Below are 27,059 nucleotides of genomic sequence, written 5' to 3' on the forward strand. Positions count from 1 at the left end.
TTCGGCAGGTTCCAAGCAAGAGCCTTTCAGTGGGACCTGTTGGACAAGTGGTCCGGATCACATCTTCAGATGCATCGGCTGATAACCCTGTCTCCAAGGACAAGGGTGTCTCTGCTGTGGTGGCTGCAGAGTGCTCATCTTCAAGAGGGCCGCAGATTCGGCATACAGGATTGGGTCCTGGTGACCACGGATGCCAGCCTTCGAGGCTGGGGGGCAGTCACCCACGGAAGAAACTTCCAAGGACTATGGTCAAGTCAGGAGACTTCCCGGCACATAAATATTCTGGAACTAAGGGCCATTTACAATGCCCTAAGTCAGGCAAAACCCCTGCTTCAAAACCAGCCGGTACTGATCCAGTCAGACAACATCACGGCGGTCGCCCATGTAAACCGACAGGGCGGCACGAGAAGCAGGACGGCGATGGCAGAAGCCACAAGGATTCTCCGATGGGCGGAAAATCACGTGTTAGCACTGTCAGCAGTGTTCATTCCGGGAAGCAGACTTCCTCAGCAGGCACGACCTCCACCCGGGAGAGTGGGGACTTCATCCAGAAGTCTTCCAAATGATTGTAAACCGTTGGGAAAGGCCACAGGTGGACATGATTGCGTCCCGCCTCAACAATAAGCTAGAAAAGTATTGCGCCAGGTCAAGAGACCCGCAGGCGATAGCTGTGGACGCTCTAGTAACACCGTGGGTGTACCGGTCGGTTTATGTATTCCCTCCTCTTCCTCTCATACCAAAGGTACTGAGGATAATAAGGAGAAGAGGAGTAACAACTATACTCATTGTTCCAGATTGGCCAAGAAGTGCTTGGTACCCGGAACTTCAAGAAATGATCTCAGAGGACCCATGGCCTCTGCCGCTCAGACAGGACCTGCTGCAGTAGGGGCCCTGTCTGTTCCAAGACTTACCGCGGCTGCGTTTGACGGCATGGCGGTTGAACACCAGATCCAGAAGGAAAAGGGCATTCCGGAGGAAGTCATTGCTACGCTGATTAAAGCTAGGAAAGAAGTAACCGCAAACCATTATCACCGCATATGGCGTAAATATGTTGCGTGGTGCGAGGCCTGGAAGGCCCAACGGAAGAATTTCAGCTGGGCCGTTTCCTGCACTTTCTACAGCCAGGGGTGACTATGGGCCTAAAATTGGGTTCCATTAAGGTCCAGATTTCGGCTCGATCGATTTTCTTCCAGAGAGAACTGGCTTCACTACCTGAAGTTCAAACTTTTGTTAAGGGAGTGCTGCATATTCAGCCCCCTTTTGTGCCTCCAGTGGCACCTTGGGATCTCAACGTGGTGTTGGATTTCCTAAAGTCACATTGGTTTGAGCCACTTAAGACCGTGGAATTGAAATATCTCACGTGGAAAGTGGTCATGTTGTTGACCTTGGCTTCGGCCAGGCGTGTATCAGTATTGGCGGCTTTGACATGTGAAAGCCCTTATCTGATTTTCCATATGGATAGGGCAGAATTGAGGACTCGTCCCCAATTTCTCCCTAAGGTGGTATCAGCCTTTCATCTGAACCAACCTATCGTGGTGCCTGCGGCTACTAAAGACTTGGGTGCTTCCAAGTTGTTGGACGTAGTCAGGGCCCTGAAAATTTGTTTCCAGGACGGCTGGAGTCAGAAAGACTGATTCGCTATTTATCCTGTATGCGCCCCACAAGTTGGGTGCACCTGCTTCAAAGCAGACTATTGCTCGCTGGATCAGTAGTACGATTCAGCTTGCACATTCTGCGGCTGGACTGCTGCATCCTAAATCAGTGAAAGCCCATTCGACGAGGAAGGTGGGCTCTTCTTGGGCGGCTGCCCGAGGGGTCTCGGCTCTACAACTTTGCCGAGCAGCTACTTGGTCGGGGTCAAACACATTTGCTAAATTCTACAAGTTTGACACCCTGGCTGAGGAGGACCTAGAGTTTGCCCATTCGGTGCTGCAGAGTCCTCCGCACTCTCCCGCCCGTTTGGGAGCTTTGGTATAATCCCCATGGTCCTTACGGAGTCCCAGCATCCACTTAGGACGTCCGAGAAAATAAGAATTTACTCACCGGTAATTCTATTTCTCGTAGTCCGTAGTGGATGCTGGGCGCCCATCCCAAGTGCGGATTGTCTGCAATACTTGTATATTGTTATTGTTTAACTAAAGGGTTATTGTTGAGCCATCTGTTGAGAGGCTCAGTTGTTATCATACTGTTAACTGGGTATTGTATCACGAGTTATACGGTGTGATTGGTGTGGCTGGTATGAGTCTTACCCGGGATTCAAAATCCTTCCTTATTGTGTCAGCTCTTCCGGGCACAGTATCCTAACTGAAGTCTGGAGGAGGGTCATAGTGGGAGGAGCCAGTGCACACCAGTAGTCTAAAGCTTTCTTTTAGTTATGCCCAGTCTCCTGCGGAGCCGCTATTCCCCATGGTCCTTACGGAGTCCCAGCATCCACTACGGACTACGAGAAATAGAATTACCGGTGAGTAAATTCTTATTTTCTCCTAGCCAGTAGAGGATGCTGGGCGCCCGTCCCAGTGCGGACTAAATCTGCAAGACTTGTATATAGTTGTTGCTTACGTAAGGGTTATGTTACGGTTGAGATCGGTCGTTGACTGATGCTGTTTTTGTTCATACTGTTAACTGGTTGCGTATATTCCAGGTTATAAGGTGTGGTTGGTGTGGGCTGGTATGAATCTTGCCCTTAGATTACAAAATCCTTTCCTCATATTGTCCATCTCGTCTGGGCACAGTTTCTCTTACTGAGGTCTGGAGGAGGGGCATAGAGGGAGGAGCCAGTGCACACCCATATCTAAAGTTCTTTATAGTGCCCATGTCTCCTGCGGAGCCCGTCTATACCCCATTGTCCTTACGGAGTCCCCAGCATCCTCTACGGACTAGGAGAAAAAGATTTACCGGTAGGTTTAAAATCTTATATTTTTTTATCCAGATTCCAGAAGAATCATTCTGCAATAAGGGAAGCTGGGTGCACAGGGCAATCAGACACACGCATACAGGGTGTGACGGCTTCAGGGAAGCGGCAGGGGACAGAGCTTTGCAACAGCAGCCCGGGCATGCCCATTTGCTCCCCCTGGGGACATTTCCCCATCTCTATCACTATCTTCTCGCGCATGTGAAGAACGGTGAAAGCTGCCCGATTGGTGCTAAGCTCCAATCACGGCAGACGGGCCAACAGTAACTCATCCAGCGGTGGGGGGCCACATTCCATTGATTAAAAAAAAAAGTAAGCTTGGACTGCAAAAGTATGCGTTGTGGGCCGCGAGTTTGACAGGTCAGATCGAAACCATCCTTCCATACTGTGGTGATTGGATGTTAAGGACCCCATACATCAGCGACATATTACAGATATTTGCAAATCCCCAGATGGCTCGGCAGGGAATTGGAAATCCAGTATTAAACATGTTTAAAAATACTATAGGTGTGTACACACGGTGAGATAAATCTGTAAGATTTTGACTGTATATTCAAAAGCTTAAGGAAAGTTAGTGCATATCTCAAGGTGTTAGGCAGCTTGCGATACTGATTCGATTCCGATACGCGCTCCCGTGGGGTCGGTATCGTAAGTCTAGATAGACTGTGCAGGCAAGTAAATCTTGACAATCTACGGTACTATCTAGTACAAAGTATAGTCAAAATTGGCACTTAGTCAAAATCGTACATAGACAAAATCTCAAACACAGTGAAAATCTGTTATCTGGGCTCTGGGGAGTTCAAGGGAAATCGTATAGTCAAAATCGGGCATAGTAAGGATCTCGCCGTGTGTACACATTTTTATTCTCCGATTCTGGGATTGGCAAATCTGGGATTTTTATAATATATCAGGAGCTGATTTATCAACGAGTTTTAGCATACGCAATGCATTTTAAAACTTGTTGCGTATTATAAATGTTGCTCCAGCCAATCAGCTCCCAACGGTCATTTTTGAAACGCATGACAATCAGGAGCTCATTGGCTGGCACACCGTTTATCATACGCAATGATTTTTAAAACTCGTTGCGTATGTTAAAACCCATTAATAAATCGTCCCCTTTATGACCGCCAACCATCGATGGCCACGATCTGTTGATCTGGTTGACGAATTGGTGGTGCTGTTGTATCCGGGAAATGGTGACGCTGGTATATAGGGGCCTTTAGGCTTGTGTGTGTACCCACAGGCATTTCAATTCTGCCTTCTTAATGCTGACAAATGAAGGTGGGCTATACACTTCTGTTCCTAGTATTTCTCTGGCATCCATAAGGGATACTGGGGTTTACTTAATACGATGGGGTATAGAAGGGGTCCAAAGGAGCCGGTGCACTTTGAATTTCTTCAACTGGGTGTGCTGGCTCCTCTCTATGCCCCTCCCACAGGCAGTTTAGAAAAAAAGTGCCCTCAGGAGAGGATGCACACTCTAGAGCTCCAGAGGATTTTTCTTCAGTCTCTTTCAAACTTTATTATTTTCGGTATACTGTCTGGGGAACAGTATACCTGCACCGTGGGAGGTGGGGGGGTGGTTACCGGCCTCTGTAAGGTATCAGAGCCGCTTCCCTGCTGCAGGGCAACCGTCCTGAGAGGTTGTTTGTTCCGCTGGGCACTGCGCCTTGGCGGTCGCAATCGCAGCACGTCGCACACCCCTAACATAGCCTGAAGTTGAGAAAAGTGGTGGGTACAAACCGGGGGCCCTGCTACTTGGGTCCCCCGGTTCTAGGTGCTGCGAAACGCAGGGGCAGCATACGGGACCCTTTACGGGGGGACCCGTTATAGCCCCCCTGTGTACACTGGCAGCTGTAGTGCAAACTAACAGCTACTGTGATATTTGCACAGTGTATGGAGACTTTGCCAGTATAAAGATTCTGTGTAGCTCTGGTGCCATTACAGGGGGCGGAGCTTACTCGGAGCTGGACCAACAGCATTTTTGCGCCTTCATCTGCAGCAGCAAGGACACACAGCTCCTCCAGGCACTCAGGGATACACAGGAAACTGGTACAAGGGTGTATAACAATGGGGGGAGCCGCTATTGTACACAATCTAGTGTCCTAAATAGGACAAGTAATCCGGTTTTTACTGTAATATAAATATATTCACCCTGCTGATTTCCTAAGTCTGACAGGCTGGGGTGTGCTGTCCTCTTCTCACTCTAGGTCTCCATCTCACACACAGTAAAGGGCAGGCTTGTTAGTGTACTTGTCTGTGTGAGTCTTTTTACTGTAATTATGGTCAAACACGCATTATGCAAGGTTTGTCACACCAGATTCTCCCCTTCTACCACTGGTTCCCTATCGTGTGACCAATGCAATCAGTCTTCCCAAGTTAGTGTGGAGACTGGTGATGGAGGGTCAGAAGCCATCCTGGCTCGGTTCCATAAAGACTATGGGGTATATGCAATTGCGGTCGAATTCCCGAAATTGTCGAATTTTGGGTCATTTTCGACCAAAAAAAAAAAATCGCCTATGCAATTCAGTGCTTTCCGACCAAAAAACGGACTTTCAAAATTCGACTTTTTGAAATTCGAATTTTTGCAAATTCGACTTTTCTGCAATGATACAAGTGCTGCAATTCGACCAAAGCATATTCAATTTAAGTTTGGAAATTCGACAGCAGTGCTTTTAGACAGCAAATTCGTCATTTTCAATCCGCCACACTTTGGAGGGTGAAAACAAATAAAACATTTTTAAACATGTTTTTTTTTTGTTTTTTTTGGGGGGGGAATAGCAGATCTATTTATATTAGAAGGGATTAGGTACTTTTTTTTTTTTTTTTTTTTTGGAGGCACAAATATTTATATATTTTTTAAAATATTATTTTTTTTAATGCTGGAACGGTGAAATCATAAAAAAAAAATGGCGTGGGGTCCCCCCTCCAAAGCATAACCAGCCTCGGGCTCTTCGAGCTGGTCCTGGTTCTAAAAATGCGGGGAAAAAATTGACAGGGGATCCCCCGTATTTTTAAAACCAGCACCGGGCTCTGCGCCTGGTGCTGGTGCCAAAAATACGGGGGACAAAAAGAGTAGGGGTCCCCCGTATTTTTAACACCAGCATCGGGCTCCACTAGCTGGACAGATAATGCCACAGCCGGGGGTCACTTTTATGCCGTGCCCTGCGGCCGTGGCATTAAATATCCAACTAGTCACCCCTGGCCGGGGTACCCTGGGGGAGTGGGGACCCCTTCAATCAAGGGGTCCCCCCCCCCCCAGCCACCCAAGGGCCAGGGGTGAAGCCCGAGGCTGTCCCCCCCCCCCCCCCCCCCCATCCAATGGGCTGCGGATGGGGGGGCTGATAGCCTTTTGTGATAATAAAAAGATATTGTTTTTTCCAGTAGTACTACAAGTCCCAGCATGCCTCCCCCGCAAGCTGGTACTTGGAGAACCACAAGTACCAGCATGCGGGAGAAAAACGGGCCCGCTGGTACCTGTAGTACTACTGGGGAAAAAATACCCAGATAAAAACAGGACACACACACCGTCGACAGTAAAACTTTATTTCATACGTCGACACACACATACTTACCTATGTTCACACGCCGACATCGGTCCTCTTCTCCATGTAGAATCCACGGATACCTGAAAAGAAAAGATCAATATACTCACCTCAGCCATGGTCCAGAGATAAATCCACGTACTTGGCAAAAAAACAAACCGAACACCCGCTCCATGCCGGACTGAAAGGGGTCCCATGCTGACACATGGGACACCTTTCCACGAATGAGACCTGTCAGTGACAGCTGTCACAGAAAGGTCTCTAAGCCAATCAGGAAGCGCAACTTCGTTGCGCTCACCTGATTGGCTGTGCGCTGTCTGTACTGTGACAGCACATCGCAAAGCCGCTCCATTACTTTCAATGGTGGGAACTTAGCGGCTAGCGGTAAGGTCACCCGCCGGTCAGCGGCTGACCGGCGGGTGACCCCACCGATACCCGCAAAGTTCCCACCATTGAAAGTAATGGAGCGGCTTTGCGATGTGCTGTCACAGTACAGACAGCGCACAGCCAATCAGGTGAGCGCCACGGAAGTAGCGCTTCCTGACTGGCTGAAGGGACTTCAGTGACAGGAGTCACGTGATGTCCCGGCATTCGGGAGAAAGGGGTCTGATGTGAAAGCATTGGACCCCTTTCTAGTCCGGTATGGAGCGGGTATTTGCGTTTTCTTTTTTTTTTTTTTTACAAGTACGTGGATTTATCTCTCTGGACGTGGATTTATCTCTGGACGCTGGAAGGTGAGTATCATTTTTTCACAGGTACCCTCGGATCGTCGGAGACCGTGGCAGTCGGCGTGTCAACATAGGTAAGTATGTGTGTGTCGGTAGTGTGTAATAAAGTTTTACTGTCACGGTGTGTGTGTCCTGTTTTATTTGGGGTATTTTTTTCCCAGTAGTACTACAGGTACCAGCGGGCCCGTTTTTCTCCCGCATGCTGGTACTTGTGGTTCTCCAAGTACCAGCTTGCGGGGGAGGCTTGCTGGGACTTGTAGTACTACTGGAAAAAACAATATCTTTTTATTATCACAAAAGGCTATCAGCCCCCCCATCCGCAGCCCATTGGATGGGGGGGGACAGCCTCGGGCTTCACCCCTGGCCCTTGGGTGGCTGGGGGGGGGGGACCCCTTGATTGAAGGGGTCCCCACTCCCCCAGGGTACCCCGGCCAGGGGTGACTAGTTGGATATTTAATGCCACGGCCGCAGGGCACGGCATAAAAGTGACCCCCGGCTGTGGCATTATCTGTCCAGCTAGTGGAGCCCGATGCTGGTGTTAAAAATACGGGGGACCCCTACTCTTTTTGTCCCCCGTATTTTTGGCACCAGGCAAAGAGCCCGGTGCTGGTTTTAAAAATACGGGGGATCCCTGGCCAATTTTTCCCCGGATTTTTAGAACCAGGACCAGCTCGATGAGCCCGAGGCTGGTTATGCTTTGGAGGGGGGACCCCACGCCATTTTTCCCCCCGGGTTTTTCCCGTTTTTTACCGTTTTTTAAAATCGCGGCAAAATCCGCCAAATCGGCCGATTTTCGCCCGCGACTCTGGCGAATCCGTTTTTCATTGAATATGGTGAATTCCGGAAGCCACCTTCCGGAATTCACCTGGCGAATTTAGTCGAATTAAAAAACGGCGAAAAATTGCCGCGATTCGCCGTGAATTGCATATACCCCTATGATGGCAGACATGTCATCTCAGCTCAATGCTAATAGACAACACAACAACTGCAATAGGCTGTTGCAGACCTGGCTGCTAAGGCTGATGAGACAGCCTCCCCTCCCTGGTTCAGGGCCACTTAAACGTGAGCTGCCTGCTCTTCTCTCAGACTCTGATGAGGATGTTCAGGAGGAGGGGGAGGGATTGGAACCTGATATAGAAGATTCCACTTCTACACAGGGTATTGAGCCCCTCATTCTTGCTATCAGGGATGTATTAAAAATCCCTTTGGAAGACGCTGCTGCACCGCAGTCTTTCTTCCAAGCGCAGAAAAAGCACAGTATCTCCTTCCCTGATTCTCTGGAACTAGATGAGGTTTTTTAAACAAGCCTGGAAAAACCATGATAAAAGATAGCCGGTTACAAGGAGGTTTTTACGCTCTTTCCCATTTACACCGGAAGGTAGGAAACAGTGGGAAGAACCCCCAGCCGTAGATGTCTGTCACCCGCCTCTTTAAAAAGGTGATATTGCCAGCCCCTGGGTTCTTTCAGGTCAAGGATCCTGAGTATAGGAAAATAGAAACTACACTGAAGTCTATTTACACAGTGGCTGGCATGTCACAAAGACCTGTGATAGTGTGTTGCTGGATGTCTCATGCCATCCATAACTTACTCAAATTCAGGAGGGCTTTGCGGGGGATATGCCGCTGATCACTACGGTGACCCTCCTCAAACACATTCAAGTCGCTGCACGCGTGCTGTGTGACTCTCAAGGAGATGGGCACTATTAATGCTAGAGCTACTATCATGGCAGTGTCGGCGCGCAGAGCTTTGTGGCTGCGTCAGTGGTTTGCTGATTCCAAGCGCAGTGTGGAGTCTCTCCCTTTCTCAGGGGAGTGGCTCTTCGGGGTTGAGTTAGATACATGGATTTCTAAGGTTACTGCAGGGAAATCCACATTTCTCCCCTCTTGGGCCCCACCGGCAAGGTGTTCCTACCCGGGGCCGTCTAACCAGTCCTTTCGGACCACCAGATTCAGATCAAGAGCCAGAGGTGTCTCCAATGCGGCACGAGGCACCAGAGGTAAGACCAAAAACCAACTGCTGCTGTTTCCCAGGAACCAAACACCAGTTCAGATTCTACAAAAGCCTCAGCATGACGGTGCCTCCACACCCCGAGGGGATCTCGAAGTGGGAGCTCGTCTGCGTCACTTCAGCCGCATCTGGGACGGCTCCTGCCAGGATACCTGGGTAAGGGACCTCGTTTCCCAGGGCTACAAGCTAGAGTTCGACAGCGCTCCTCCCCAACGATTTTTCAAATCAGGCTTACCAGCTTTGGAGGATACATGGGTTACGCTGCAACAGGCTATCCTAAAGTTGGTCCAGTCCCAGGTCATTGTTCCAGTACCACTACTACAACACGGAAAGGGTTACTACTCCAACCTGTTTGTGGGATCAAAACCGGACGGTTCAATAAGGCCCATTCTGAATCTAAAATCCTTGAACCCTTACCTAAAGGTTTTCAAGTTCAAGATGGAATCCTTGAGAGTAGTGATTGTGAGCCTGGAGGAACGGGAACTCATGGTCTCTCTGGATATGAAGGACGCTTATCTCCATATCCCAATTTGGCTGCCTCACCAGGCTTACCTGCGGTTTGCCCTACTGAATGATCACTACCAGTTCCAGGTGCTACCCTTCGGCCTGTCCACAGCTCCAGGGGTATTCCCCAAGGTGATGGCAGAGATGATATTCCAACTTCGGGTCCAGGGGGTCAATATTGTCCCTTATCTGGACGATCTCTTTATAAAGGCAAGATCCAAGGAACTTTTATTGCTCCATATAGAACGCACTATCCAACTTCTGTCACACCATGGGTGGATCCTCAATTTACAGAAGTCCCACTTGGGGCCAACTCAGCGGCTCCTGTTCCTCGGAGTGTAGCTGGATACTGTGGCCCCGAAAGTGTTCCTCCCAGAGGACAAAGCAAGAACACTTCAGGAGATGGTGCGACTAGTCCTATGGCCTCCTTGGATATTCATCCATCTTTGCATAAAGTTGTTGGGAAAGATGGTGGCCTCCTACGAAGCCATTCAATACGGACGGTTCCATGCCAGAACGTTTCAATTGGATCTCCTGAGCAACATCATCAGATGCACCGAATAATTTGTCTGTCACCTCAAGCCAGGATCTCCCTCCTGTGGTAGCTGCAGTCCTCCAACCTACTGGAAGGTTGCAGTTTTGGGATTCAGGATTGGATCCTCCTCATGACAGATGCGAGTCTGAGAGGATAAGGAGCTGTCACCCAAGGGGCTCAGTTCCAGGGCAGGTGGTCAACCCACGAAGCCCTTCTTCCAATCAACATTCTAGAACTTCGGGCGATCTACAATGCTCTGCTTCAGGCCTCTCCTCTGCTCAGGGATCGGGCGATCCAAGTTCAGTCAGACAACGCCACGGCAGTGGCTTACATAAATCGACAAGTATGGACAAAAAGCAGAGCCTGCATGCCAGAGTTGTCAAAAATACTCCTCTGGGCAGATCAAAGTGCAAGAGCAATGTCTGCAATCTTCATTCTGGGGGTGGATAACTGGGAAGTGGACTTCCTCAGTCGCCACGATCTCCACCCGGGAGAGTGGGCTCTCGACCACCTGATCTTTCAACAGATCATTGACCGGTGGGGCAGCCCACAGATAGACTTGATGGCTTCTCGACTCAACAAGAAGCTTCCCTGGTATTGCTCAAGAGCCAGGGACCCTCAAGCGCTGACTTCTCCTTGGCCTTATCGGTTGGTCTATCTGTTTCCTCTGATTCCGTTGCTCCCGAGGGTGCTCAAATGAATCAGGGAGTCCAGGCAATTCTGATTGCCCCGTATTGGCCTCGGAGGGCGTGGTACGCAGATCTTCTGAACATGTCCATGACAGACCCTTGGCCTCTGCCACTGAGAAACGATCATCTTCAACAAGGCCTGTTCGTCTACCAGGATTTACGGCGACTTCGTTCGACGGCTTGAAGGTTGAGCGGAACATCCTAGCTTGCAAAGGCCTTTCCAAGAAGGTTATTGCAACCATGGTTGAGACCAGAAAACCTGTAACGTCAAAACACTATCATCATATCTGGAGGAGATATGTCTCCTGGTGCGAGGAAGGCACATTTCCTCCTGCGGAGTTCCACTTAGGACGTCTCTTACGTCTCCTGCTGGCTGGTGTGGCTAAGGGCTTACGTCTGTATTCCCGTAAGGTCCAGATTTCAGCTCTCTCAATTTACTTCCAGAAGAAGTTGACAGTGGGGGTAATTCAGAGTTGATCGCAGCAGCAAATTTGTTAGCAGTAGGGCAAAACCATGTGCACTGCTGGTGTGGCAGATATAATATTTGCAGAGAGAGTTAGATTTGGGTGGGTTATATTGTTTGTTTCTGTGCAGGGCTGCTTTATTTTACACTGCAATTTAGATTTCAGTTTGAACACACCCCACCCAAATCTAACACTCTGCACATGTCATATCTGCCTCCCCTGCAGTGCACATGGTTTTGCCCAACTGATAACAAACTTGCTGCTGCAATCAAGTCTAAATTAGGCCCGGTGTTGCAAGAAGGTCTGAACTTCTTGCAGGGAGTTCTCCACATACAATCTCCATTTGTGCCGCCCACGGCACCCTGGGACTTGAATGTGGTGTTGGAATTTCTACAGTCCTCCTGGTTTGAACCTTTGACGACGGTAGAAGACAAGTCCCTCACATGGAAGATGGTAATGTTGCTGGCCTTGGGTTCTGCTAGGCGTGTCTCAGACTTTAGGGCCTTATTATGTAAAAGTCCCTACTTGGTCTTTTACGAGGACAAAGCTGAGCTCAGGACTAGACAGCAGTTCCTGATGAAGGTTGTCTCTGTATTCTACTTGAATCAACCGATTGTAGTCCCGTCAAGTTCTGGTACATCTGCTCCTCCGGAGTCGTTACATGCTGTGAGAGCCTTGAAGGTCTATGTCATGAGAACGGCTCGGATCAGAAAGACTGATTCCTTGTTCGTGCTATATGATGCACTGAAAAAGGGTTTCCCTGCTTCTAAGCAGTCCATTGCTCGTTGGATTAGGTTGACTGTCCAACAGGCCTATGTGCCGGCAGCCTTACCTGTTCTACAGTCTCTGAAGGCCCACTCTACGAGATCAGTGGGTTCTTCTGGGCGGCTGCCTGTGGAGTCTCGGCCTTTCAACTATGCCGAGCTGCTTCCTGGTCGGGGAAGAACACCTTTGTGAAGTTCTACAAATTTGATACACTGGCCAAAGAGGATACCCAGTTTGGGCTGGCGGTACTGCAGGTGTCTCCGCACGTTCCCACCCATTCTGGATGCTTTGGGACATCCCCATTGTATTACGTAAACCCCAGTATCTCTTATGGATGCCAGAGAAAATGGGATTTTAATACCTACCTGTAAATACCTTTCTCGTAGTCCATAAGGGATACTGGGCGCCCGCCTCAGTGCGTTGACTTCTCTGCAGGTTATTTATTTTCCAAACGTTACCTGTTCAGCTGTTGCTGTTTTGTTCCAGCCGTTGCTGGTTGGTTTATGTTGTGATGTGCTGGTGTGTGAATCTCGCCACTCATTGTTATGTTCCTTCTCTCAATGTCCTTTCTCTTTCGGGCACTATTTGCTTATAACTGCCTGTGGGAGGGGGCATAGAAGGGAGGAGCCAGCACACCCAGTTGAAGAAATTTAAAGTGCACCTGCTCCTTTGGACCCCTTCTATACCCCATCATATTAAGTAAATCCCAGTATCCCTTATGGACTACGATAAAGGGATTTACTGGTACGTATTAAAATCCCATTTTTGCACTCCCAATTATTATCTTTGCATAAAATAGAAGTTGGTTGTACTATTTGGTTGAGGGTCAAAAAAAATGAAAAACCTTATTGTATAGAAAACTTGCACAAACTACACAGTGTACAAGTTTAGTGAATTGGTGCTGGGGAAACTACTTTCCTTTGGATGATTTGTGACAACCTCAGATTTGTAGGAATTCCATAAGCTATAAATATGTACTAATTCAGACAGTATTTAGTTTATTGTACTGCATTTTTAAGAATTAGATGTAATTACTATACATAGCAGATTACCCATGAGCATCCTTTTGTTTAACTTTTGTTTCAACCCCCTGACTCAAGCACTGTGAGGTAGCAATGCTAACCAAATCTAATTGGTAAATAGAAATATAGAATTTAACCACTTGGCCCATCTAGTCTGCATATGATGATTATTGCTGGGTATACATTTTCCAGTGAGCTAATAATCTGATTGGAATGATAATTGTACAGTATATTGTTGTGACCTGTAAATAATTAATGGTCTAACTGACATGCACAATTGTCCTGCATGTCCCTGATAATAGTGTTTCTCTTCATATTTTTTATTATTTTTTTTATTTAGTTTTCACAAAAAGAAAAAGCAAAACCAGAATGTCTCTACACCAGTTCTTGCTTGAACCTATCAGCTGCCATGCATGGAATAAAGATCGCACCCGTAAGTGCCATACATCAACGTATGTGTTTCTTTGATGATTAATTAAAACCTAAGTTGATTCATTGGAAAAATCTATTGGTGAGATTCATGTTTCTAGAGCTTTGTAGACTCTTCGTTTTTGTTTAATGTGCCTCCCATGTAGCAAATAAGTCCCTCCACCTGGAATTACCGTCCACCTAGCTGTTACCATCTAGTAGCTTTGTGTGCTCTCAGGGGGATCATGAAGCTCGGCAGAACTATACATGAAGGGGTCAGATTAGGGGTATAGTATGGTATGCCGGCAACCAGCATACCGGCGCTTGAAGCCCGGCGACCAGCATACCGGCGCCTGAAGCCCAACCGCCGGCATACCGACAGCATGGCGAGCGCATATGAGCCCCCTTGCGGATTCGCTGCACTCGCCACGCTGCGGGCACGGTGGCACAATTTATTCTACCTCCAGGGGGGTTGTGGACCCTCGAGGGAGAAAAAGTGTCTGGATGCCGGCTGTTGGGATTACGGCGCCGGTATACTGTGCGCCGGGATCCCGACAGCCGGCAACCTGAAGACCACCCTCAGATTAGAGTTGGTGAATGTTTTTTAAAACCGCATTTACCATATAAGAGACTATTCAGATCTAAAGACATTTTTGATAAAACAAGACACTACACAGGCGTTGGTTACTATGAGATAGTAGTCTATTCATGAAGCAGTGAATGAGTGGAGAAGTGAACCAGTGAAGAAGTTGCCCATGGCAACAAATCAGCTTTGAAGTAACATTTATCAAGTGCATTATATAGAATTAAACGTAGCAGCAAATTGGTTGCCAATTACTGCTTCATGAATAGACCACTTAGGTGTCTATTTAATAAGCCGTCGATGGAGATAAAGTACCAGCCAATCAGCTCCTAACTGACATGCCACAGACTGGTTTTGAAAAATGGCAGTTAGGAGCTGATTGGCTGGTACTTTATCCGCTTTATCTCCACCTGAGGCTTAGTAAATAGACCCCTTAATCTCTTCCCAGACAATTAGCGGAAACTCTACTCTTACCCCATCTTGATTTTGGGTTTGGTTCATTAGGTCGAGATGCATTAGGTCGACCACTGAAGGTTGACATGGAAAAAAAGTCGACATGAGGTTGTGTGGTTTTTTTTTTGTTTTTTTTACTGTTTTTGGTGTCGTTTTCGTCGTAAAGTGACGGGGAACTCCAATTAGTGCACTGTGTCCCCTCGCATGGCTCGTTCCCAAATGTAGTCCACGTGGATTGCAGCATAAGAGGATAACCGACCCAGGGCCTAATTCAGATCTGATCGCAGCAGCAAATTTGTTTGCTAATGGGCAAAACCATGTGCATTGCAGGAGGGGCAGATATAACGTGCAGAGAGAGTTAAGGGCCATACACACTAGACAATATTTTTGACCTATACAGACGATTGTGAACGATATATTGTTCACATCGTCTAGTGTGTGTGGTCCTGCAATCCACGATGCGCACACCTGCGCTCGTTGATTGCAGGTTAGCGGTCGGAGGTGCAGCATGCTCAATGTGAGCAATGTCGCTTGTGACATCGCTCATCCCGGCATGTGTGTACAGAGCCGCGATGAGCTATGTGCACGATGAATACTGGTGTATCCAGCATTGTTGTTTTTATTATTGTAGCATACTGATTTTACATGTGGGAACAACACTACCGTTAAATCGGTTTTCTCTGACGTCCTAGTGGATGCTGGGAACTCCGTAAGGACCATGGGGAATAGCGGCTCCGCAGGAGACTGGGCACAAAAGTAAAGCTTTAGGACTACCTGGTGTGCACTGGCTCCTCCCCCTATAACCCTCCTCCAAGCCTCAGTTAGATTTTTGTGCCCGAACGAGAAGGGTGCACACTAGGGGCTCTCCTGAGCTGCTTAGTGAAAAGTTTAGTTTTAGGTTTTTTATTTTCAGTGAGACCTGCTGGCAACAGGCTCACTGCATCGAGGGACTAAGGGGAGAAGAAGCGAACTCACCTGCGTGCAGAGTGGATTGGGCTTCTTAGGCTACTGGACACCATTAGCTCCAGAGGGATCGAACACAGGCCCAGCCATGGAGTCCGGTCCCAGAGCCGCGCCGCCGGCCCCCTTACAGAGCCAGAAGCAAGAAGAGGTCCGGAAAATCGGCGGCAGAAGACATCCTGTCTTCACCAAGGTAGCGCACAGCACTGCAGCTGTGCGCCATTGCTCCTCAGCACACTTCACACTTCGGTCACTGAGGGTGCAGGGCGCTAGGGGGGGGCGCCCTGAGCAGCAATAAAAACACCTTGGCTGGCGAAAATACATCACATATAGCCCCCAGGGCTATATGGATGAAATTTAACCCCTGCCAGATTACACTGAAAAACGGGAGAAAAGGCCGCCGAGAAGGGGGCGGAGCCTATCTCCTCAGCACACTGGCGCCATTTTCCCTCACAGCTCCGTTGGAGGGAAGCTCCCTGGCTCTCCCCTGCAGTCACTACACTACAGAAAGGGTTAAAAAAGAGAGGGGGGCACTAATTAGGCGCAGTATTAACAATACAGCAGCTATAAGGGGAAAAACACTTATATAAGGTTATCCCTGTGTATATATAGCGCTCTGGTGTGTGCTGGCAAACTCTCCCTCTGTCTCCCCAAAGGGCTAGTGGGGTCCTGTCCTCTATCAGCATTCCCTGTGTGTGTGCTGTGTGTCGGTACGTTTGTGTGGACATGTAAGAGGAGGAAAATGATGTGGAGGCGGAGCAAATTGCCTGTAATAGGGATGTCACCCCCTAGGGGGTCGACACCTGAGTGGATGAACTGTTGGAAGGAATTACGTGACAGTGTCAGCTCTTTACAAAAGACAATGATTGACACAGCCGGCTACTCAGCTTGTGCCTGTCCAGACGTCTCATAGGCCGTCAGGGGCTCTAAAGCGCACGTTACCTCAGATGGCAGATACAGACGCCGACACGGATACTGACTCCAGTATCGACGGTGAAGAGACAAATATGACTTCCAGTAGGGCCACATGTTACATGTTTAAGGCAATGAAAAATGTTTTACACATTTCTGATAATACGAGTACCACCAATAGGGGTATTATGTTCGGTGAGGAAAAACTACCTGTAGTTTTCCTGAATCTGAGAAATTAAATGAGGTGTGTGATGAAGCTTGGGTTTCCCCCGATAAAAAAACTGATAATTTCTAAAAAGTTATTGGCATTATATCCTTTCCCGCCAGAGGTTAGGGTGCGTTGGGAAACACCTCCTAGAGTGGATAAAGCGCTCACATGCTTGTCAAAACAAGGGCTCTACCCTCTCCCGAGATGGCCGCCCTTAAGGATCCTGCTGATAGAAAGCAGGAGGGTATCCTAAAATGTATTTACACACATACTGGTGTTATACTGCGACCAGCAATCGCCTCAGCCTGGATGTGCAGTGCTGGGTTGGCGTGGTCGGATTCCCTGACTGAAAATATTGATACCCTAGATAGGGACAGTATATTATTGCCTATAGAGCATTTAAAAGATGCATTTCTATATATGTGTGATGCACAGCGGGATATTTGCCGACTGGCATCAAGAGTAAGTGCGCTGTCCATTTCTGCCAGAAGAGGGTTATGGACACGACAGTGGTCAGGTGATGCGGATTCCAAATGGCATATGGAAGTATTGCCTTATAAAGGGGAGGAGTTATTTGGGGTCGGTCTTTCAGACCTGGTGGCCACGGCAACAGCTGGGAAATCCACGTTTTTACCCCAGGTCGCCTCTCAACATAAGAAGACGCCGTATTATCAGGCGCAGTCCTTTCGTTCCCATAAGGGCAAGTGGGCAAAAGGTTCCTCATTTCTGCCCCGTGACAGAGGGAGAGGAAAAAGGCTGCAGAAATCAGCCAGTTCCCAGGAACAGAAGCCCTCTCCCGCCTCTGCCAAGCCCTCAGCATGACGCTGGGGCTTTACAAGCAGACAGGGAGGCAGTTTTGGAAGCCATTCACAAGCTGTATTCCCAGCAGGTGATAATCAAGGTACCCCTCCTGCAACAGGGAAAGGGGTATTATTCCACACTGTTGTGGTACCGAAGCCGGATGGCTCGGTGAGACCGATTTTAAATCTAAAATCTTTGAACACTTACATACAAAGGTTCAAATTCAAGAGAAGGGGACTACATGGTGTCTCTGGACATCAAGGATGCTTACCTTCATGTCCCAATTTACCCTTCTCACCAAGGGTACCTCAGGTTTGTGGTACAGAACTGTCACTATCAGTTTCAGACGCTGCCGTTTGGATGGTCCGCGGCACCCCGGGTCTTTACCAAGGTAATGGCCGAAATGATGATACTCCTTCGAAGGAAGGGAGTTTTAGTTATCCCTTACTTGGACGATCTCCTGATAAGGGTAAGATCCAGGGAACAGTTGGAGGTCGGTGTAGCACTATCTCAGGTAGTGTTGCGACAGCACGGTTGGATTCTCAATATTCCAAAATCGCAGCTGGTTCCGACGACTCGTCTTCTGTTCCTAGGGATGATTCTGGACACAGTTCAGAAACAGGTGTTTCTCCCGGAGGAGGAAGCCAGGGAGTTATCCGAGCTAGTCAGGAACCTCCTAAAACCGAGCCAAGTCTCAGTGCATCAATGCACAAGGGTTCTGGGGAAAATGGTGGCTTCCTACGAAGCAAAGCCATTCGGCAGATTCCACGCAAGAACTTTCCAGTGGGACCTGCTGGACAAATGGTCCGGGTCGCATCTTAAGATGCATCAGCGGATAACCCGGTCACCAAGGACAAGGGTGTCCCTCCTGTGGTGGTTGCAGAGTGCTCATCTTCTAGAGGGCCGCAGATTCGGCATTCAGGACTTGGTCCTGGTGACCACGGAGGCCAGCCTGCGAGGCTGGGGAGCAGTCACACAGGGAAGAAATTTCCAGAGCTTATGGTCAAGCCTGGAGACATCACTTCACATAAATATCCTGGAGCTAAGGGCCATTTACAATGCTCTAAGCTTAGCAAGACCTCTGCTTCAAGGTCAGCCGGTGTTGATCCAGTCGGACAACATCACGGCAGTCACCCACGTAAACAGACAGGGTGGCACAAGAAGCAGTCAATGGCAGAAGCTGCAGGGATTCTTCGCTGGGCGGAAAATCATGTGATAGCACTGTCAGCAGTATTCATTCTGGGAGTGGACAACTGGGAAGCAGACTTCCTCAGCAGACACGACCTCCACCCGGGAGAGTGGGACTTCACCCAGAAGTCTTCCACATGATTATAAACCGTTGGGAAAAACCAAAGGTGGACATGATGGCGTCCCGTCTCAACAAAACACTCGACAGGTATTGCGCCAGGTCAAGGGACCCTCAGGCAATAGCTGTAGACGCTCTGGTAACACCGTGGGTGTACCAGTCAGTGTATGTGTTCCCTCCTCTGCCTCTCATACCCAAGGTACTGAGAATTATAAGATGGAGAGGAGTAAGCACTATATTCGTGGCTCCGGATTGGCCAAGAAGGACTTGGTACCCGGAACTTCAAGAGATGCTCACGGAGGATCCGTGGCCTCTACCTCTAAGAAGGGACCTGCTCCAGCAAGGACCCTGTCTGTTCTAAGACTTACCGCGGCTGCGTTTGACGGCATGGCGGTTGAACGCCGGATCCTGAAGGAAAAAGGCATTCCGGATGAAGTCATCCCTATCCTGATCAAAGACAGGAAGGATGTAACCGCAAAACATTATCACCGTATTTGGCGTAAATATGTTGCGTGGTGCGAGGCCAGGAAGGCCCCTACAGAGGAATTTCAACTGGGTCGTTTCCTGCATTTCCTGCAAACAGGACTGTCTATGGGCCTAAAATTAGGGTCCATTAAGGTTCAAATTTCGGCCCTGTCGATTTTCTTCCAGAAAGAACTGGCTTCAGTTCCTGAGGTTCAGACGTTTGTCAAAGGGGTACTGCATATACAGCCTCCTTTTGTGCCTCCAGTGGCACCTTGGGATCTCAATGTAGTTTTGGGATTCCTAAAATCACATTGGTTTGAACCACTCACCACTGTGGACTTAGAATATCTCACATGGAAAGTGGTAATGCTGTTGGCCCTGGCTTCAGCCAGGCGTGTCTCAGAATTGGCGGCTTTGTCATATAAAAGCCCTTACCTAATTTTTCATACGGACAGGGCAGAATTGAGGACTCGTCCTCAATTTCTCCCTAAGGTGGTTTCAGCGTTTCACTTGAACCAGCCTATTGTGGTACCTGCGGCTACTAGGGACTTGGAGGACTCCAAGTTGCTGGACGTAGTCAGGGCCCTGAAAATATGTTTCCAGGACGGCTGGAGTCAGAAAATCTGACTCGCTGTTTATCCTGTATGCACCCAACAAGCTGGGTGCTCCTGCTTCTAAGCAGACTATTGCTTGTTGGATTTGTAGTACAATTCAGCTTGCACATTCTGTGGCAGGCCTGCCACAGCCAAAATCTGTAAAAGCCCATTCCACACGGAAAGTGGGCTCATCTTGGGCGGCTGCCCGAGGGGTCTCGGCTTTACAACTTTGCCGAGCAGCTACTTGGTCAGGGGCAAACACGTTTGCTAAATTCTACAAATTTGATACCCTGGCTGAGGAGGACCTGGAGTTCTCTCATTCGGTGCTGCAGAGTCATCCGCACTCTCCCGCCCGTTTGGGAGCTTTGGTATAATCCCCATGGTCCTTACGGAGTTCCCAGCATCCACTAGGACGTCAGAGAAAATAAGAATTTACTTACCGATAATTCTATTTCTCATAGTCCGTAGTGGATGCTGGGCGCCCATCCCAAGTGCGGATTGTCTGCAATACTTGTACATAGTTATTGTTACAAAAATCGGGTTATTGTGGTTGTGAGCAGTCTTTCCAGAGGCTCCTCTGTTATCATGCTGTTAACTGGGTTCAGATCACAGGTTGTACGGTGTGATTGGTGTGGCTGGTATGAGTCTTACCCGGGATTCATAAATCCTTCCTTATTGTGTACGCTCGTCCGGGCACAGTATCCTAGCTGAGGCTTGGAGGAGGGTCATAGGGGGAGGAGCCAGTGCACACCAGGTAGTCCTAAAGCTTTACTTTTGTGCCCAGTCTCCTGCGGAGCCGCTATTCCCCATGGTCCTTACGGAGTTCCCAGCATCCACTACGGACTATGAGAAATAGAATTATCGGTAAGTAAATTCTTATTATTTGCCCCATAAAGCTCTTTCAGTATCCATTGATATGAACCCCTGATGAAGTCCTTCGGGACGAACCGCGTTGGGCTTGCCTTTAGTATGAGAACATCAGGCATCTTTTAAGAAATACCATTGGATGAAATAATGAAGATTCGTGTATTTTACAAAACTGAAGTCTACATTTTAATTGTATTTTCCGCTGTATATAAATGCAATTTTATTTACTGTAATGTGTGAATAAATCTAAAGTTTTTCTTAAACTGTTGTCAAAATTTGGAAGAGATTTCCTGATATAAAGCAATTATCTGCCTAGCTCCCTTAAGACACATTCTGTTCCTTCATACATATATATATATATATATATATATATATATATATATATATATATATATATATATATATATATATATATATATATATATATTACACTGCTCAAAAAAATTAAGGCAACACTAAAATAACACATCCTAGATCTGAATGAATGAAATATTCTTATTAAATACTTTGTTCTTTACATAGATGAATGTGCTGACAACAAAATCACACACAAATTATCAATGGAACTCAAATTTATTAACCCATAGAGGTCTGGATTTGGAGTCACATTCAAAATTAAAGTGGAAAAACACACTACAGGTTGATCCAACTTTGATGTAATGTCCTTAAAACAAGTCAAAATGAGGCTCAGTAGTGTGTGTGGCCTCCATGTGCCTGTATGACCTCCGTACAACGCCTGGGCATGCTCCTGATGAGGTGGCAGATGGTCTCCTGAGGGTTCTCCTCCCAGACCTGGACTAAAGCATCCACCAACTCCTGGACAGTCTGTGGTGCAACATGGCGTTGGTTGATGGAGCGAGACATGATGTCCCAGATGTGCTCAATTGGATTCAGATCTGGGGAACGGGTGGGCCAGTCCATAGCATCAATGCCTTCGTCTTGCAGGAAGTGCTGACACACTCCAGCCACATGAGGTCTAGCATTGTCTTGCATTAGGAGGAACCCAGGGCCAACCGCACCAGCATATGGTCTCACAGGGGGTCTGAGGATCTCATCTCGGTACCTAATGGCAGTCAGGCTACCTCTGGCGAGCACATGGAGGGATGTGCGGCCCCCCCAAAGAAATGCCACCCCACACCATTCCTAACCCACTGCCAAACTGTTCATGCTGGAGGATGTTGCAGGCAGCAGAACGTTCTCCTTGGCATCTCCAGACTCTGTCACATGTGCTCAGTGAGAACCTGCTTTCATCTGTGAAGAGCACAGGGCGCCAGTGGCGAATTTGCCAGTCTTGGTGTTCTCTGGCAAATGCCAAACGTCCGGCACGGTGTTGGGCTGTAAGCACAATCCCCACCTGTGGACGTCGGGCCCTCATACAACCCTCATGGAGTCTGTTTCTGATCGTTTGAGTAGACACATGCACATTTGTGGCTTGCTGGATGTCATTTTGCAGGACTCTGGCAGTGGTCCTCCTGTTCCTCCTTGCACAAAGGTGGAGGTAGCGGTCCTGCTGCTGGGTTGTTGCCCTCCTACGGCCTCCTCCCCGTCTCCTGATGTACTGGCCTGTCTCCTGGTAGCGCCTCCATTCTCTGGACACTACGCTGACAGACACAGCAAACCTTGCCACAGCTCGCATTGATGTGCCATCCTGGATGAGCTGCACTACCTGAGCCACTTGTGTGGGTTGTAGACTCCGTCTCATGCTACCACTAGAGTGAAAGCACCGCCAGCTTTCAAAAGTGACCAAAACATCAGCCAGAAAGCATAGGAGCTGAGAAGTGGTCTGTGGTCACCACCTGTAGAACAACTCCTTTATTGAGGGTGTCTTGCTAATTGCCTATAATTTCCACCTGTTGTCTATTCCATTTGCACAACAGCATGTGAAATTGTCAATCAGTGTTGTTTCCTAAGTGGACAGTTTGATTTCACAGAAGTGTGATTGATTTGGAGTTGCATTGTGTTGTTTTAAGTGTTCCCTTTATTTTTTTGAGCAGTGTATATGTGTGTGTGTGTGTGTATGTGTGTGTGTGTGTATATATATATATATATATGTATGTATATATTTTTTTTTTTTTTTTTGCACACACACGTCAAAGTGGGGGTATGTAAAAGAGAGGGGGCGTGTCCAGTGTAGTAGAACCTCTTATACTATCTAGTACTGGTGCCCCTTTCACATTATAGCACATGGTACGAGCTGAAATTCACATTATAGCACACAGTACGAGCTGAAATTCATAGTAGCACACTGATGCTGCTTTCACATCGCAAACCCTGCTTTTTAAAACGTTTCTTAAAACGGGTCTGAGCAGTTAAACCCCCATTCACATCGCATGTTGTAACCGGTATATTACCATTTCATTACCGTTTTGGTACCTTTCACACTGAACCCGTTTCACCCATAGAAAACAGTGGTTGTCATTGTAAATGGACGTTTCTGGCCCACACATTATTAATAATTATTAATGAATTATTAATAATTTGGCTAGTCGTACGATGGAACCCAGCAGCTTCAAGCATCTTTACCATGTTTTTGTAGATTACTGCATCCTTCACTGTCCGTGATTTGTCTACATATTTCATCATCCCCTCTGATCCTAAGCAGCTCCCTAACCTCCTCATCACTCCAATTTACCATTTTAAAATGTATTCTGTATAATAAAACGCTTCTTCACTCTCATGTGTTTCCTCCAGTTTATTTCCTACTTCTGCCTGGTGACATCATGCATGGAGACAGCGTATCACCTTCTGTGGTTTGGAAATACCGTTTCTGAGCCTTTCACACTGCACAATGAAACGGGTCTGAACCGTGTAGGTCCCTGCTTTTTAACCGTTTTAAAATACCAGTAATCTGTAACCAGTAAATTCAAAGTGGCCCTTTCACACCGCAGCTAGAACCGTTTTGGAAGGCTTAAAAATCAGCAATTTACCGGGTTAAAGCTGCGGTGTGAAAGGGGTGTGAATGAGACAAAATTCACATTGTAGCACACTGAACGAGCCGAAATTGTGACAGCAGGGAGAGAGAGAGTGACGACATTGACAGCTTGGAGAGAGAGAGTGACAGTAGGGACAGGGACGGTAACGACAGGGAGAGAGGTGACAGCAGGGGAACATTACCTCATTTTGTTGCGGCTGTGAGCTAGTACAGCGCTCTACACAGCCGCCGGCTGCTGCGCAGGGACTGGAGCAACGTGCAGCAGGATGGCCACTTCCCTCGTCTCCTGCTGCACTTTAATGTCCTCATTTCCGGGTCAGTGGAAGAAGTGGCGGTATACCATACTGCCGTATACCGCCCCACTTCAACCACTGTGTGTGTGTGTAATAAAATTAAATAAATATATATATATATATATATATATATATATATATATATATATATATATATATATATATATATATATATATATATATATATCCGAAAAAAGATACAGGCACTCACCACTTCCTTGATGATGAAAACTTTATTGGTGTGTCTCACATAGAGACAGTTAACAGCATGTCAGCAAAAGGTGTCGACGTTTCGGCTCCATCTGAGCCTTTTTCAAGACTAACAAGATTACAGCAGGTTCTCACCCAGCAGCCCATGACACACAATGAAGCCTGGAGCACTTTTATAGCAGAGGCATATCACAAACCCCGCCCATCAATCATCCAACAGGAAATAACACTGGTATTCAAGTGTTTAACATGTGTAATCAAGGATACATGTGCAGCCAATCGAATGTCCTATAACATCAACTAATTACACAACATGTGAACACAATCACAACCATTTAAAACCAAAAGAACAACCGATAGCGGCTGATAGTCGCGTTACCGGAAGTGTTGTGCGTTCCATTGCCAGTGGAACGCACACGTCTATCCGGCGGAAGTGGATTTAGCAGACGTGACGTGCGCTTCACTGTGTATGTGGCCGGAGATGTAAATGGCAAAGGACGGCTGTACGTCGTTACTAAGCAACCCGACTAACGCCAGTATAAATGATCACATGACCGACCAAAACACATAAGTGAATATGTATTAATATAGTCCTAACAAGTATGTAATAAGGCGCGCAAGCACGGGAATAATTCATAGATGTATTAAACATAGGGCAAGGGCTCCATATTGGTCCTGAGTGCGGAACAAGCATTAACCACATTAAACATCTTCTTAGTTTGATTCCAATAATTATTGCATAATGGTTCATGTTTACTGTTGTCAAAAACTTCATTCCTAAGATAAAAGCTTATTAACCGCGTATCACTGACCAAAAGAACCACACATTCTCGCCTTTATACATATATATAGAATAATTCATAATAACTTATACAGCTTAGCTGAGAAATGTGTAATAGAAGTTTAAAACACATAATATGGATATAAATGGAACCCAGGACTTAATGGAGACCGTAATGGGTGTGTGATATTGCCTCTGCCACTAGGTGAACCAGAGTGATCACCAACACAAAAGACAAGAAAATCACAAACAAGACAACACACATAATTGTGAACATACATTATGAAAAGTACGGATATTAAAAAAGTCTAGTCATAGCCCTATCCAAGAAAAATATTGAATGGATTTGCCTCATTTAGGCCCCGTGGTGTCAGAGTGTCCAGCTCATATATCCATTTAGCCTCTCGTTGTCGTAACTGCCTCTCCCAGTCACCCCCACGTGGAGGTTTTGGTACATGATCAATCAGCATGCACTTCAAACTGGAAATTGAGTGCCCCCTACTTGCAAAATGTTGTGCTACAGGTTTGTCGGACACCTTTGAGACCAACGCAGCTCGAATTGATGTGCGATGGTTAGCCATTCTGTCACGGAAGTTTCTAGTTGTCATGCCAACATAATAGTACCCACAGGGACAGATGATGATATAGATTACATGGTCCATGGTACAATGTAATCGGTGACAAATTTTGATTTGTTGACCACTATGTGGGTGTGCAAAACTTGCACCAGTCATCATCGACCGGCACGTGGTACAATTAGGGCATCGGTAGCAACCCTTCTTGGTATCTGAAAGCCAGGTCTTAATGGTGGCAGATGGTTGCAAAGTAGGACGCATTAGCATCTGTCGTAAATTCTTACCACGTCTGTAGGCACAGAGAGGTGGTTGATGGCCTAACCCTTTGAAGACTGGGTCAGTGGCAATAATTGGCCAGTGTTTGTGTAAAACATGTTCAGAATGTGATGAAGCAACATCAAATGTGGTCGTGAAGATCATTCTATTGGCTATTCGCTTGGCACGATGACTGTGGCTAGAGTGGGAGTGCCTGTATCTTGCTTTGAGCAAACATCTTTCAACAGTTCTCCTCGAATAGCCGTGTTCGTAAAACCTTTCAGCCATCGCCTTAATCTGTGTCTCAGTGTCCTCATTCAAGGTGTTATTTCGGAGCACACGCATAAATTGAGAGATGGGAAGACTCTCTTTCAGATGAGCAGGGTGGTGACTGGAGGCATGAAGCAGCGTGTTTCTATCAGTCTCTTTTCTATAGAGAGTTGAGGCAAGTTTACCGTTGTGTCGAAAAAGAGACACATCCAAAAAATTCACTCTATCACGATTGATGTGATATGTGAAGCGGATAGGGCCATGCATGAAGCTTTGATCACAGGTCCACACGATGGTCCACCGTCTAAATTTTTGTTGGAGCTTGATAGCTTGGTATTAAACAAAAATCATTTTGCCTATGGCAAGGATTTCTTTATGCAGTGCAGTGGCACTGCGATGGGGTCAAATTTGGCCCCATCGTATGCCAACCTGTACATGCATAAGTACGAATCCAATAACATCATACCGAGATTTGGATCCAAATGTTTATTTTTTGTTCGTTATATTGACGATGTCTTTGTCATTTGGCTAGGGACCGACACAGAGTTCTATGAGATGATTGATTATTTACATAGTCTACATAGCCCTATCCGCTTCACATATCACATCAATCGTGATAGAGTGAATTTTTTGGATGTGTCTTTTTCGACACAACGGTAAACTTGCCTCAACTCTCTCTAGAAAAGAGACTGATAGAAACACGCTGCTTCATGCCTCCAGTCACCACCCTGCTCATCTGAAAGAGAGTCTTCCCATCTCTCAATTTATGCGTGTGCTCCGAAATAACACCTTGAATGAGGACACTGAGACACAGATTAAGGCGATGGCTGAAAGGTTTTACGAACGCGGCTATTTGAGGAGAACTGTTGAAAGATGTTTGCTCAAAGCAAGATACAGGCACTCCCACTCTAGCCACAGTCATCGTGCCAAGCGAATAGCCAATAGAATGATCTTCACGACCACGTTTGATGTTGCTTCATCACATTCTGAACATGTTTTACACAAACACTGGC

At 47.2% G+C, this 27,059-nt stretch overlaps 1 protein-coding gene across 2 annotated transcripts in view; it reads left to right on the plus strand.

The window, feature by feature from the left end:
• ARPC1A (actin related protein 2/3 complex subunit 1A) overlaps window positions 1-27,059 on the plus strand; it is a 450,685-nt gene that overhangs the window by 215,209 nt on the left and 208,417 nt on the right. For both annotated transcript variants that reach the window (XM_063934172.1, XM_063934171.1), the window contains exon 2: window positions 13,512-13,604. In XM_063934172.1, the coding sequence (XP_063790242.1) occupies window positions 13,541-13,604 (64 nt within the window). In that variant the 5' untranslated portion in view covers window positions 13,512-13,540. The remainder of the gene's footprint in view (window positions 1-13,511; window positions 13,605-27,059) is intronic.

Source organism: Pseudophryne corroboree, chromosome 7 (assembly GCF_028390025.1).
Source record: "Pseudophryne corroboree isolate aPseCor3 chromosome 7, aPseCor3.hap2, whole genome shotgun sequence".
Lineage (NCBI taxonomy): Eukaryota > Metazoa > Chordata > Amphibia > Anura > Myobatrachidae > Pseudophryne > Pseudophryne corroboree.